At 42.8% G+C, this 12,712-nt stretch overlaps 1 protein-coding gene across 7 annotated transcripts; it reads right to left on the reverse strand.

The window, feature by feature from the left end:
* Positions 1-794: 794 nt before the first annotated feature.
* hcfc2 (host cell factor C2) lies at positions 795-10,310 on the reverse strand. 7 transcript variants are annotated; one of them, XM_035146849.2, is made up of 18 exons: positions 9,226-10,310; positions 8,818-9,038; positions 8,031-8,179; positions 7,575-7,735; positions 6,246-6,448; positions 5,981-6,065; positions 5,756-5,859; positions 5,426-5,656; positions 5,131-5,337; positions 4,686-4,750; positions 4,109-4,229; positions 3,696-3,755; positions 3,567-3,619; positions 3,347-3,484; positions 3,055-3,252; positions 2,661-2,958; positions 2,496-2,568; positions 795-2,388 (listed from the first exon to the last, which is right to left on the reverse strand). In XM_035146849.2, the coding sequence occupies exons 2-18, from the start codon at positions 8,984-8,986 to the stop codon at positions 2,379-2,381; spliced, it is 2,325 nt and encodes a 774-aa protein (XP_035002740.1). In that variant the 5' UTR covers positions 8,987-9,038; positions 9,226-10,310; the 3' UTR covers positions 795-2,378. The 7 variants fall into 7 exon arrangements, with proteins under 7 accessions (XP_035002740.1, XP_035002745.1, XP_035002744.1 ...); XM_035146854.2 differs by having other exon boundaries at positions 5,164-5,337; positions 8,818-10,310; XM_035146853.2 differs by having other exon boundaries at positions 3,347-3,481; positions 3,696-3,752; positions 8,818-10,310.
* Between the last annotated feature and the right edge of the window lie 2,402 nt (positions 10,311-12,712).

A 12,712-nucleotide genomic window follows, 5' to 3' on the forward strand; every position in this document is an offset into this window, starting at 1 on the left:
CTGCTCAGTGATCAGAGCAGAAGCTGCAGGTGGTTTGTACCGAGCTGGAGTTTCTGTGTCCTCCTCCACTCTGACCTGCTGACACTGGAACTAATAAACACTCCTCACTAGTTATCAGGACCTGATCAGCACATGAAGTCACTGGGTGTTTGTTTGATTCGCTCCAGAGTTTATGAGGCTGCATTTTTAATAATTCAGGAAAAATGACTCGTCAGCATGTTGTGCTCAGTACAACACGAGACGCTCAGTGTTAAAGTGAGCGGAGCGACACGCAGACATGACCCGACACCATCGATTCATAACAAAACACATCACATTAATCACAGCTACCCTGATTTTAATCGTTTGACAGCCCTAATTATTATAATTATTAATGATTGAGTTCGTTCATAAGTGAATTAATTTCGGTGTAATTACTTAATTGAGCCCAAATTCAATAATTATCAATTTGGTATCAATTAACTACATATCTATCTCCATCTGTAATCTGGCAGGTAATATATTGATATTTCTACACCAGAATCAGAACCTGGTTTTATTGCCAAGCAAGTTTACACATACCGGGAATTTGTTTTGGGGGTATTTGTGCAAGTATAAATATAACAAATATAAATAATAGGAAACAAAGTTAAATATAAAAAATACTATAAGCACACTGTCTTAAAGTCCCCATTATTCTGACCATGTAACAGATAAACCACTTTTATAAACACACAGCTTTCCACATATTTAGAGCAGCAGGGATCATCATTCACACGCTTTGGTTTTTTCAAAAAAGGAAAATGACAACCATATTGTTTTTCTGGTCCATTTTACTCATCCCCAAAGAGACGCATTCAGCTGTTTTATACACACACCGCATCTGAAATGATTTAGTGCAGCTTGTTTAGCAAGGACTTTCCTCATCGGGACAATTAAGACTGTTTTCTATTTGGGATCTTACCCTTCATTACGCTAATAGGTTTAATCCCACCACTGAAGTCTATCATTTTGATGTTGCAATGATCAAATGGTTCCACAGGGTTTTCTAAACATTCACACAAATAAATAGAGAGATAAACCAAATAGTCTATATAAAATAAACTTTATACTCTGTGTGAAAACTCTGGCAGCTGATTCAAACTTTCCTGAACATTGTTTCAAGAATCATTACAAAAACTAACTACAATTTACATTGAGCTATTATCATCTGGAAGTTTTTAGTGTGTTAACAAAAGAACAAAAACATAAATGCTCCTCTATGGATGAAAGCACAAACATGTAATCTTTTCATAACAATTTATAGGGAGAAAGTAGTGCAACACTGTCTTTTTTTGTAAGTCAATGGCCCTGCACCTATTCCACCATGTTAGCACATTACACCTTCATTTACAATGAGATATCTTCTGTTGTATACACTGTATTTTTACATGTTCTCATTCGGCTTGCTTTTATATATTGTAATATAATTCACATACATTTTCATTGTATACCTTCTCCTATATTTACTATTTCTGTTTGTTGTCATTGTCTTGGTCTGTATATATTATTTCAGAATTTTAGAGCAAAACCCTAATAATACTATTTCTGATTCTGAAAAAGGTCTGGAACACCGAGTCCTGACAGGATGGAGGAGAATAATTACACTCAACCTCTTCCAGAAAGTTTTCTCTGTTTAAAAGTATGACTGTTATCATTAGCTTTAATATCACAAATTAGAGTAAAGCTGTGCTTATATTTTGAAGTCAAAAGTGATATTGGATTATCTGATGATATATCATGCTGAGAAAAATTATCTGACAATAATGAAAAAAAAAATGTGACAAATCATAAACCAATAAATGAAATGCAGATATGTAATGTGTGTATACAGATCCTTTGCAGTGATGCAGCCATTTACAATGAAAAGCACATTCACAAATATGTTGAACCAAAACGTCTGCTTATAAAACAACATTTCATTATCAAACCTGGCTGGTGTTGATAAGGATTGTAAAAGTGGTCCCCACTAACAAAACACTGGTGTGCACTGGTGCTGAAAACCTCTCCCCACTTGTGTTTCCTTTCACAATCATGACACACGACGTGTAAGTCTGTGGTGAAACAGGAAATAAGGCACCTCCAATGTTAACAGAGCTTTAAATAATCAATACAAAAAAATACTGGTGCTTGTTGTACTCTGATCATATCACATCATTATTACATAACAAAACATTTGTTAGGTAAAATAGTCGAGAGGTGAAGCTTCTGGGAATGTGTATATATATATTTACAGGGGAAGAATTAAATACATAAAAAAATAAATTAACAAAACTATCTAAGACATATCAATTACATCTGAGTGCCATGACCACCTTCCTGAGGGCCGTATTTTTCAAACATCACAGGATCTAACTTTTTCAGCTGGAGCTGCAAGAAAACAAAAAAAAGAATGAAAGACAAATTATTAAGAGAGATTTTAAAACTCTAATTTGGAAAGTAAAACTGGACAGAAAAGGTGAGCCTTTTCTGATTACCTGTCAGCAGCATCTCCGCCAGCCTCCGCACTTATGTCTGCTTTGGATGCAGATGGTCGCAATTTAATGGAATCTGAAAAGACAGAGGGAATTGAATAAAGCTCTGTCCAAAATAAAAAGGAATATAAAAGAAATGAGCAGAAACTACAACAAACTGAGAACCACCTTGGATCCAGCGGATCTGCGTTGCCGGGCCGTAGCCCTGCTCGTTCTTGGCAGCAATGCGGAAGACGATAGCTGGACGGTTTGAGGCTGAGCAGTCGATGTGGGCGTTGACCAGCTGGGTGGAGCTGATGGAGCAGGAAGTCTTGGTGCCCCTGTAGATCCTGATGAAAGCCATCGTACCCGGGCGCTCCGAGGAGGTGGAGCGGCTTTTCCTCACAGCCATGTACATGGAATACTCCAGGATGCGGCCCGACGGAGAGGACGGAGACTCCCACGTGATATGGACTGAATCATTAGCCTACACAGAAAATACAAAAAGAAAAATAATTAGGGGATGGAAAAAAGATTTTCTCCATGTTCCCCAGACGATTGTGTACATGTGTCAGTATGTCACCTTGGTGATCTTGACAGCAGAGGGCGCTCCAGGGAAACCAGGTTGACAGGTCTTGAACTCGCTGACTGTGCTGAAGTCTCCTAGACCAAAGCAGTTGATGCCTGCGACTCTGAACCTGTAGGTCTGACCTGGAGTGAGCTCCTGCTTCTCTCTGCCCTGGTAGTCCTGAGGCCCCGGCTGCTTCCTCTGTAGGAAAGCCTGACGGGAGCGGAAAGGATGGAAAGAGGGTGAGTGGAATTGCCAAAGCTTGAATAGAAAGCACAGGACAGAGTAGAGTATCTAGAGTTTCCACCTCTTTAGTGTTCGGAGGCCGGCTGCTGACAGCTGCAGTCACCTGGTTACCATCATCGGGTAGAAAGTAGTGGTTGACCTCAGAGTAGAGTGTTTTAAACACACCAACATCAAACCATGCCATTTCTTCTGGATTCTGCTGAATGTGGGAAGTAACATTTCTCAGTTCAGAACAAGCCAAGTGAATGAACTAAAAGTTGTCTTCGGGAAATGGACCTGACCTGATCTGCATGGGCGTAGAAATCAGAAGTCTTATCAGTAGGAACAGGTTTGTCTGTTAAAAAAAACCACAATGAGCCTTTCTTCAGTCTTATTTATCATTAATATTTAAACTTGAGCATCATCATTACCTGACAGGGGCTGAGCTAAGCTGCGGACCTCTGTTGCTGATGTCTCGTGTCCAGCAGCTGCTACAAGTACAACAGCATTAAATGACATCATTTCAGACTAAACAGCTGCTTAGGGCTGCAGGATTAATTGTCATAAAACCATGATGTTGATTCTCACTCATTCAGAATCAAAACAACTGCTCCTTCTTCCTCCAACAATCAATGACAACATATCGTTACCCCAGGTGATGCAGAGAAGCAGAAAACCGGCAGGAAAAGTTTGAGATGTGTCTGATGACAATGTTTGTGTGTGGAGTTAAAAACCAATTCACCATTTCTGAAACGCTGTGTGTGAAATAGGGAAGAAGTAATAACGGAGGCAATACATTTATTGGCGCTGCCTTCTGAAAGGGGAGACTGGCAACAAGACTTACAGCCGCTCTTTGTGTCTGAAATGTCTGCGCCTCTCCCTGCATCACTCTTCCCTCCTGGTGTTTGTGTCTGTGCTGAGCCACCGGATGATTTCACCACAGTTTCCTGCTGCCCTGAAGCATCCTGAAATTTGAGGAGAAAATTAAAGCACAAGACTTATTTGTTCTAAATAGGAAACAGTGCTAGAAGTCAAAGTCCTATTTCCACTCTAAACTACAGTGGAACTTGAATTGTGCCAACTCGCAGTATTTCTTCAGAAAGCAACAAACTTTGCTAAACTAAAAACTGCACGGAAATTCCTTTATGCAACTACTCCTGTTTAATGTATATGGCTGTTTTTTCTTTTTTGTTCATTTTCTGTAAAAATGCCTAAGACTCAACTTGATGTCTGCATTTCTTTCAATGTCCTTATTGTAACATGAACAAACAAATAAAAAAGGAGAAAGCAGTGTCTGATGAAGCTGCTTTTAACACGATCAGTGCGAATGAACCACGAAAAGCAGCTTCAGTGTGTTCGGACTCAGTCCATGATAGTACTTTTATTCACTATATAAATTCTATAATAGAACAGGGAGCTACCTGACTTGAAGCCTTCTCTTGTCTGTTTGTGGTTCCTTCAGTTTCAGTCTGAAGAGACTGGACTCCTAAGAGAAAAGAGTGAAGCAAATCATGGTTAGGAGCCAGGACAGAAAGTTTGGCATATTTTCTACACCCTGACATTCTCATCAGTGTGCTAAAAACATCTGTTTACAGTTCCATGTTTCTTTTCTGTGGCCCGTGCTAAGCGTATAAAGACACATTAACCTAATCAATTCAATTTTATTTGTATAACGCCCAATTCAATTTTATTCATATAACGCCAAATCATAATAAACATTATCTCAAGGCACTTTACATAGAAGGTCAAGACCTTAAAAATTATAAAGAAACCCAACAGTTCTCACAATGAGCAGCACTTTGGCAACTGTGGAGAGAAAAAACTCCCTCATCAAGGAGATAACTGAGTCTGTACCCCCTCTCTCACCTTTAGGATCTTTGTTCTTTCCCTCTTGTTCACCTGTTTGTGCGGTCTCCACTGGTTTGTCACGCGAACTGCTGGCCGCAGTGTTAGGACACACAGGTTGCATCTGAACAATGTAGCAGTCTGCTGCAGCCAGGGGGCGCCATGCCACATGGAGCATGCTGACGGTGGATTTGACAAGCAACACTGCCTCTGGGGTGGCTGGTCGTTCTGAGGGCAGGACACAAAATAGCATATTGAGTGGCAGTGTTGGTTCTTTTCAGTTTTTTTCTGCACAAGCCTGAAAACAAGTCCTCACCCGACTCCAGGTACCAGAGATCCTTGCAGCAGACCTGGTAGTTCCAGCTCTTACGGTATCCGTCGCGTCCGCTCCAAATGTAAAGCCTGGATCCGACAGCGGCGGCACAGTGGCCGGCCCTGGCTCTGGGCCTACAAGCATATGTGTCGTCACTCTGGGGTCCCTGACTCTGCAGCTGGGACTCGACTTCGTCCTGCTCCTCTGGGCCTAAGTTCTGCCAGTTCATCGTCTCTGTGGTAAGAAAACAGTAGCAAGTTTCAACATCTACTTAATCAGTCACAACCGTGGAAATATGAAACTATAGTAACATTTGTGGTGAGAATTACTGACCTAAGTTGAGCACACTTAAAGAGTTGGTGCAGATCCATTTGGTTTCTAAAGCGTTGTGTTTGTCCGACTCTGGAACAGGAATCCAGCCTCCAAACACATACATCCTGCAGATAGAGGGACATCCTGAAGTTTGTCCATGGCTAGTTCAATCAGGTGTCACAAGCAAACTAAACCTGCTTTAAAAGGGAAATTAATAACAATAAGTCCAATCCAAGAGTTGATTACTTGTTTTCGATTACACTGGCAGAGTGAAGGCTTCTGGGAAGTGGCATGGAACCCGTTGTTTCGGGCATTGACCAAACCATTGTGTCTGAAGAGGAGAGAAGGATGAAGATTAGGTCATTTGAATATTCAATTTATTTCTCACTGTCATGTAGAAGTACAGACATAAAATTAGGCAAACCACACTTTAGTATTTAAGCAAGAAAATTGCAGTTGCATTTTCCGAAACGTCAGCGTAGATATAATGTGTCAAAAAATGTCGTCCTACCAAGGTCAAGCTGCCAGAGGTCGTCTAACCGACATCCTTGCATTCCTCCGAAGATGTAGAGCTTCGGCGAGCTGAGGCCAACGTAAGCCACTGCGCTGTGAGACTCCCGTGCTGAAGGACCACCACCTTTTGTTTCTGGGATGCTCCAGCCTCGCACACCTGATCCTGCCTGCAGCTCCAGCTCATAAAGGTCACCCATGTACCTAAGATGGTAGAAAGATGTACGCTTAGAGTGAGGTTTCTGACCCCATTTGACTCAGTTTAGCATCTGAAGTAAGAGCAAGCTACTGGAGGCCTTGCATTCGACAATGACCCTGTTCAGACCTGGTACTAGCACTGATTGATTCGATCACAAATGGTCAAAGATAAATACAGCTCTGAACACACTCAAATGTGTAATGAATGCATCCTGAGATCTGACAACTCAGACCACATTTGGAGTCGGTCTGGGACGCATGTGGCCACCTTCTTTTCACTGTTTGAATGCCAATCCGTCCTGGGCACCATATGAAGGCCCGCCGACTCACCCACGTTCCTCGGTGTCCGTACATTGATTTGTTTGTAGCCACAATATGAACACTAATCACCAAGTATTAAGTGATGTTTTCTTAGATTGGTAAAAATCTTCAGAGCTCCTCACAGTCATTCAGTCCCTCCAGACTTTGCTCACTCTCTTTCTCGCTCAAGCTAACTGTCAAGTTCTTAGGTTTTTTGTTCAACTCTTGCCCAACTTGAAATGGCCTGGTACATGAACCCCAAAGGAGGCACGGGACCTCTCTCTCTCTCTCTCTCTCTCTCTCTCTCTCTCTCTCTCTCTCTCTCTCTCTCTCTCTCTCTCTCTCTCTCTCTCTCTCTCTCTCTCTCTCTCTCTCTCTCTCTCTCTGATCGCTGAGAGTCCCTTCCATTCACAGGTGTTCCAACTGATGAGTAATGAGCAGCCTGCACTGGCCTGCTGGTGGTGCATTATGGGACTTGCAGTCTTTTAGGCAAAGTAAAGTGAGCTGATGTGATGAGGAACTGAAATGAACCTTGAAAATGGCAAGTTTGGAGAGTTCCATCTTTTTACCTCAACACTAACACACACACACACACACAAAAACACCGTCATCAGACACAACTGTAAACTCGGATTGGGTAAAAGCAACATCATTTGGTCTTCATGAACAGAAACGATGGCAATATTTTTTGCATATAGAGTGGGAGAGTGAAAGGGAATTTTAATTTCAGGTGTGAACAGATGAACTTAAGGCTGTCCACTTGTGATCGGATCTCTCAGGGCGGATGTTAATACCAGGTCTGAACAGGGCCAAAGTCAACTTTGCAGCTTACCTTGGTACGTTGCCATTGGGGTCTTCACTGTCATTGGCCAGGCCTCCAAACAGGTAGCACCTATTACCCACAAGAGTAAGGCTGTGTCCAATCCGAGGGCAGGGAGGCAAGCCATTCCTGGGGGCTCTGGGCTTCAGCTTCTTCCACAGCCAGCGACTGGCCTGAACCACACAACAGCAACGACACGATTTTATATTTTCTACGCGACCGCACCAGTTCCAGAAACACCAGTTATTGAATGTGACGGCGTTACCTTTACATTACATTACATTTAGCTGACGCTTTTATCCAAAGCGACTTACAATAAGTGCATTCAACCATGAGGGTACAAACCAAGAACAACAAGAATAGATAAAGTACAATTTCTTCAAAAAAGCAAAAGTACAAAGTGCTATAATTAAGTGCCATTTTAAGTGCTACTAAATTGTTAGTTTTAAAAATGTTATTCAAGGTTACCTGAAGTTCATAGAGGCTGTTACTGTATTTGCCGAATTCCACCATGCCGCCAAACACCAGTATTCGAGTGCCCTCGCAGACGAAGCCGTGGGCAGCACAGCCCGGTGGGATGTCACCTCTCACAGCAGGGAGGAACCACTGCTTGGAGACTGGAAGAACGGACGTTGCATTAAACATGACATCCAGATTACTGCTGACTTGTACACACTCCAGTGGAGAAACAACGTACTAAACACAGTTCTTCATCACCTCGCCCCATTGAAATTAGTTTTAATAAACAACTACATTACACTTTAATGCCTTGTGTACACCATGGCCTTTGCAACACGTCATTTATTCACAGTAGCATCATGTAGTCTTTTATTAAATAAAGTGCCCACTACATACAACGTGTATTAACATTAATGCCAAACTACAAACATCACTAGCTAACCCTGCTAACACCTGATACCTGCATGATTAGCATTAGCACTTGCCTGTTGGTTAGCTACGCTGATTAACACCTGCCTCTGCTGTTCTTCATCCTGTCTCCAACAATTAACACGGACAATTAACTAACGCTAGCTAGTGAGCTGAAGAACCGTCACACAGCTCAAGTTGGTGACAAGTTAACGACAACAACCCCACAGCAGTATAAACAAAGTAATGTTAGAGCTGTCGATGATAAGAACAAACCACAAAAAACGTGCAGCAACGTGAGCTAGCGTGGCTCTTTCCACTCCTTCGCATGCTAAAAACAATAGCCGCTAGCGGGGCTAGTTAGCGTCCGGGGCTAGCGTTAGCTTACCCGTGTTATAAACATGGAGGTCCTCGGATATCCCCTCGTTTCCACCGCCGAACACGACGACGAGCTCCCGTATGGCTGCGGCTCGGTGCCCGTGTCTGGACCGCGGCACCACCCCGGTCACCGTGTGAACTCTCCTCCATTGCGGCTCTGCGCTAAAGTCTGCGCTCATCTTCAGACTCGGAGGTTTGGCGCTGTTGGTGTTTCAAACAAATGGGCGGGGCCTAACGGGGCATCAGAGATTTAGCATGAGAGCGACTTCGCACTCCGCCTCGTTTATCGGTGTATCAAGATTTGAAGGAAATGTAAGGGAAATACTGACTTGTTTGCTAAATATTTCTATTTATTACATAAAACTATACTCGATGAATGTAAAACCAACCTGACTCTGGTGAAATTGACTTTACTCACGAGGATGTAGTTTAGTATGCGACCCATCCAGACAGATGTGTAGCGATGTGTGTGACTCTGGAGGCAGCTGTCTGTCATCTGCAATCATCTCAGCTTTGATTTATAATCTCACCCCTTCTCCATTAATCATGAATTAATAATGATCTTATACTTATACTAGTATATGTAAATATATTGTTTACCTGTGTTGTATATTGAATTTAATGTACAAAAAATATATGTAATAATAAATACAATATAAATAATAATAACAAAATAAGGCTATGTATATATTTATACATGTATACAAACTCATACACCTACATAGCCAAAATCCAATATAAGCAAATTTGCATTGTTATTTATAGCAAAAAAGATTGGGCTTGGAAGATGTATGTTTATAAAGTCTGTGTTATAAACTGGACGTAAAGACATTGACCAAGTAAAGTCTTACACGAGATACCATTGAGTTGCATTGGGGGAAACGTGAAATCCAAATCCAGCTCTCTCAAACTTGTGTCAAGCACACAGACCCTGAAACTGTGAAGATGCTTCTGGTTTACATCCATGTCAAAATGTGGTTATAAGCCAACAGGATGGAAATAGATCTGGGTCCTTTACTGGTAACTAATAATTCCATCCTATGTCACGTGGTAATGGCTCATGTGAGACGTCAGCAGTTCTAAACCTAAAACTCATCCACAGTACATAACATTACAGTCAGTATTAAATACCACAGACACTAATTGTGGTAAACACGTTCAATGCACAAATGTGGAATGAAGTCATATAACAAAAAATGATTAATTAAAATACACAAAGAATGTGAATAAACGAGAAGCTTAATTATGCACAAGGTAAATGACCAGCATCCATAAAGCGCTTCTCTAGTCCTGATGACCCAAAAAAAGGTTGGCTAAAAAATTATATCTTTTAATTCGTGCTTAATTTGTCTGAATGCTGAATTCAGCCCCTTCCCCCCTTCAGAAAGTGATACACAAAATTGGGCAACATATTAATGCGTCTGTCTGTCTGTGTGCGTGTGTGTGTGTGCGCGTCCAGGAACAGGAACCCCTCCCGTTGAACAGGAAGAGGGTGACGTCAGTTGTCAGTTGGCTTTGCAGTCGGAACTGCAATATTTCAGTGTGTGTGTGTGTGTGTGTGTGTGTTTGTGAGAGAGAGAGAGATACTTTGCATGTAAACTGTTTTGAGCTGTTTATGTGCGTGATGTTAAGTGTGTGTGCAGATCTGAAAGAGTGTGTGTTGCGCGTGGCTTCAGTCCGTGCGCGCGAGAGAGTGATTTAACGGAGGGGGTGTGTTTATCGGAAATTGAGATCCTCTCTCTCTCTCTCGCTCTCTCTGTGAGTGTGTTTGCGTGCGTGCGTGTGTGTACAGACGGGAATACTGCGCCAGAGGAAGTGCGCCGGTTCTCCGTCTGCGCGTCCCGACTTCCTGCTCTGAGGAGGGAGAGAGAAAAGCTCCGGATCCGCTTTCAGACATCGGCAGCGGCAGCGGCATGGAGCCCCAACACAACGCACACTCCCCGCTTTAAGACAAAAACACACACGCACACACGTCTCTCACGGGCAGACGGACAGAGGAACAGCCGACGTCCACCGCCGGGTAGGTGCATGATCCCTACAACTTTGTTGAGTTATGTATCTGCGCGCTTGTGCGTAATGGAGAGGAAGAGGCAGACTTGTTTTAGCTGTTTCCGTATTCACTGTATGTTCAGATGCCCACAGGTAACACGGAAACAACATATAATGACGTGTTAAAACTGCGCGTAGAAGTTGTGCGTAAAATATGTTTTAGTCACGCTCCAGAAGCCTCCATTTGGCACAAGCTTATGCGTAAAGTTGCTCCAATTTCTGTCACATTTGAAAAGTGACCGAAAAGAGGTTAGTGTACAGGCTGCAGTGGAAAAATCTGCCGTGGCTCCTTTAAAATCCAGTAGTAGACTTTCTGGTTTGTCTGGACCTCGCAGACTAATTGCCATGCGCTTCCGGATTGAAGCTGGCAGCAGACAACATCTTGAAAATGAGTCACTGGTGCAAAACAAAGAACCATTTGAGTTCCAGCAAGAACATCCCCCCCCCAACACACACACACACACACACACTCGCACAGGTCCAAAAATAAGAAATAAGTAGCCCATAGAATATGGATGGAGAGTCGAGTCATGTGTTGTTTGGTTTGTTTATGTTGGACTGAAAACGGTCCACGATACACAAGGCTGATGATATCTGATACATTTACATTTAGAGAGGGGGGTCCATACTGTGTGTGTGGGGGGGTCTATGTGGAGAGAGGCAGAGAGTTCATAGACTGTCAAACTGTTAGACTGGGGAAGCATGACACTTTTCAGAAAATTCATTATCAATAGTTTCTTCAGCTTTGTTTCTTTCCAGTCTAGAGTTGTGAGAAGAAAAACGTCAGAGGCTGAGCACAGATAGACATCAGGACATATGTGCGTCAACATGTATTGTCGTGAATCTGCGTGTGTGTGTGTGTGTGTGTGTGTAGTGTTGAGGTGGTGCACAACTTCTGCATCCGCTAAGTGTTGACAATAATAGATATTAACACAAATAAGTGTGTGTGTGTGTGTGTTCCTGGTGAATCCCGGTGACCGGAAGTCCTGCCTCCCCGAGAGGGAAGGCCTTTCTCCAGGAAAGACACCCCTGAAGCTGAATGACAGGAAGTCCTGGTTTAGACAGAAGGCCCCGCTGTTCTTCCATCACTTAACACACACACCCTGCAGGAAAAAGGAAGCAAGGGATATGGCTGCTTGTACGTGTGTTTGTGATGGTGGATCATTGTTTGCACCACATGGACTCTCCCCTCTCTGCTGGTTGGTTTCCTGTTAGAAAGACAATGAAACAAAGACCAGTGCATACTGTGTCTTTGTATTGATTCAGATGCCCGATAGTCTTACTGGACCATGTTGTTGTGAGGGCAGGTGGAGCAGCCATTACCTTTGGAGGTGAGGTCTTCAGCTACAATGTTTCTCCACTTTGGAAGCAGATGTGGTTGCCATGGGGATTTTGGATGCAACTGTCATGGTTTTCTTTTGGTGGTGTGTGGTATTGTATTTCCTACTAATTATGAATTCATCTGAGGAAGGGAGACAGAGCAAAGGACAGACAGACAGACAGACAGACAGACAGACAGACAGACAGACAGACAACAGACAGACAGACAGACAGGCGTGCACAGTCTGATTTCCAGGTAAACATGTTGGTTAGACCCATGCTTGTCTTGGCAGGTCACTGACCACATCCTGCTTTATCACCATGGAAACATTTGAAAACCATCCAATGTCTGGTCATCTTCTCTTCCTTTCGCTCTATAACACACACATACACACACACGTACACGCATGGACACACCAATGACGCATCTTCCCCCCAGTAGCCTACAATGGTTGTTCACATCTTGTGTGAAGTAGAAGCAAAAACATACATGAATGTGTAAAATTTAAACGATAATCCCATCACGTTTATAAATA

This window comes from Hippoglossus stenolepis, chromosome 22 (genome assembly GCF_022539355.2).
Source record: "Hippoglossus stenolepis isolate QCI-W04-F060 chromosome 22, HSTE1.2, whole genome shotgun sequence".
In the NCBI taxonomy this organism is placed as follows: Eukaryota; Metazoa; Chordata; class Actinopteri; order Pleuronectiformes; family Pleuronectidae; genus Hippoglossus; species Hippoglossus stenolepis.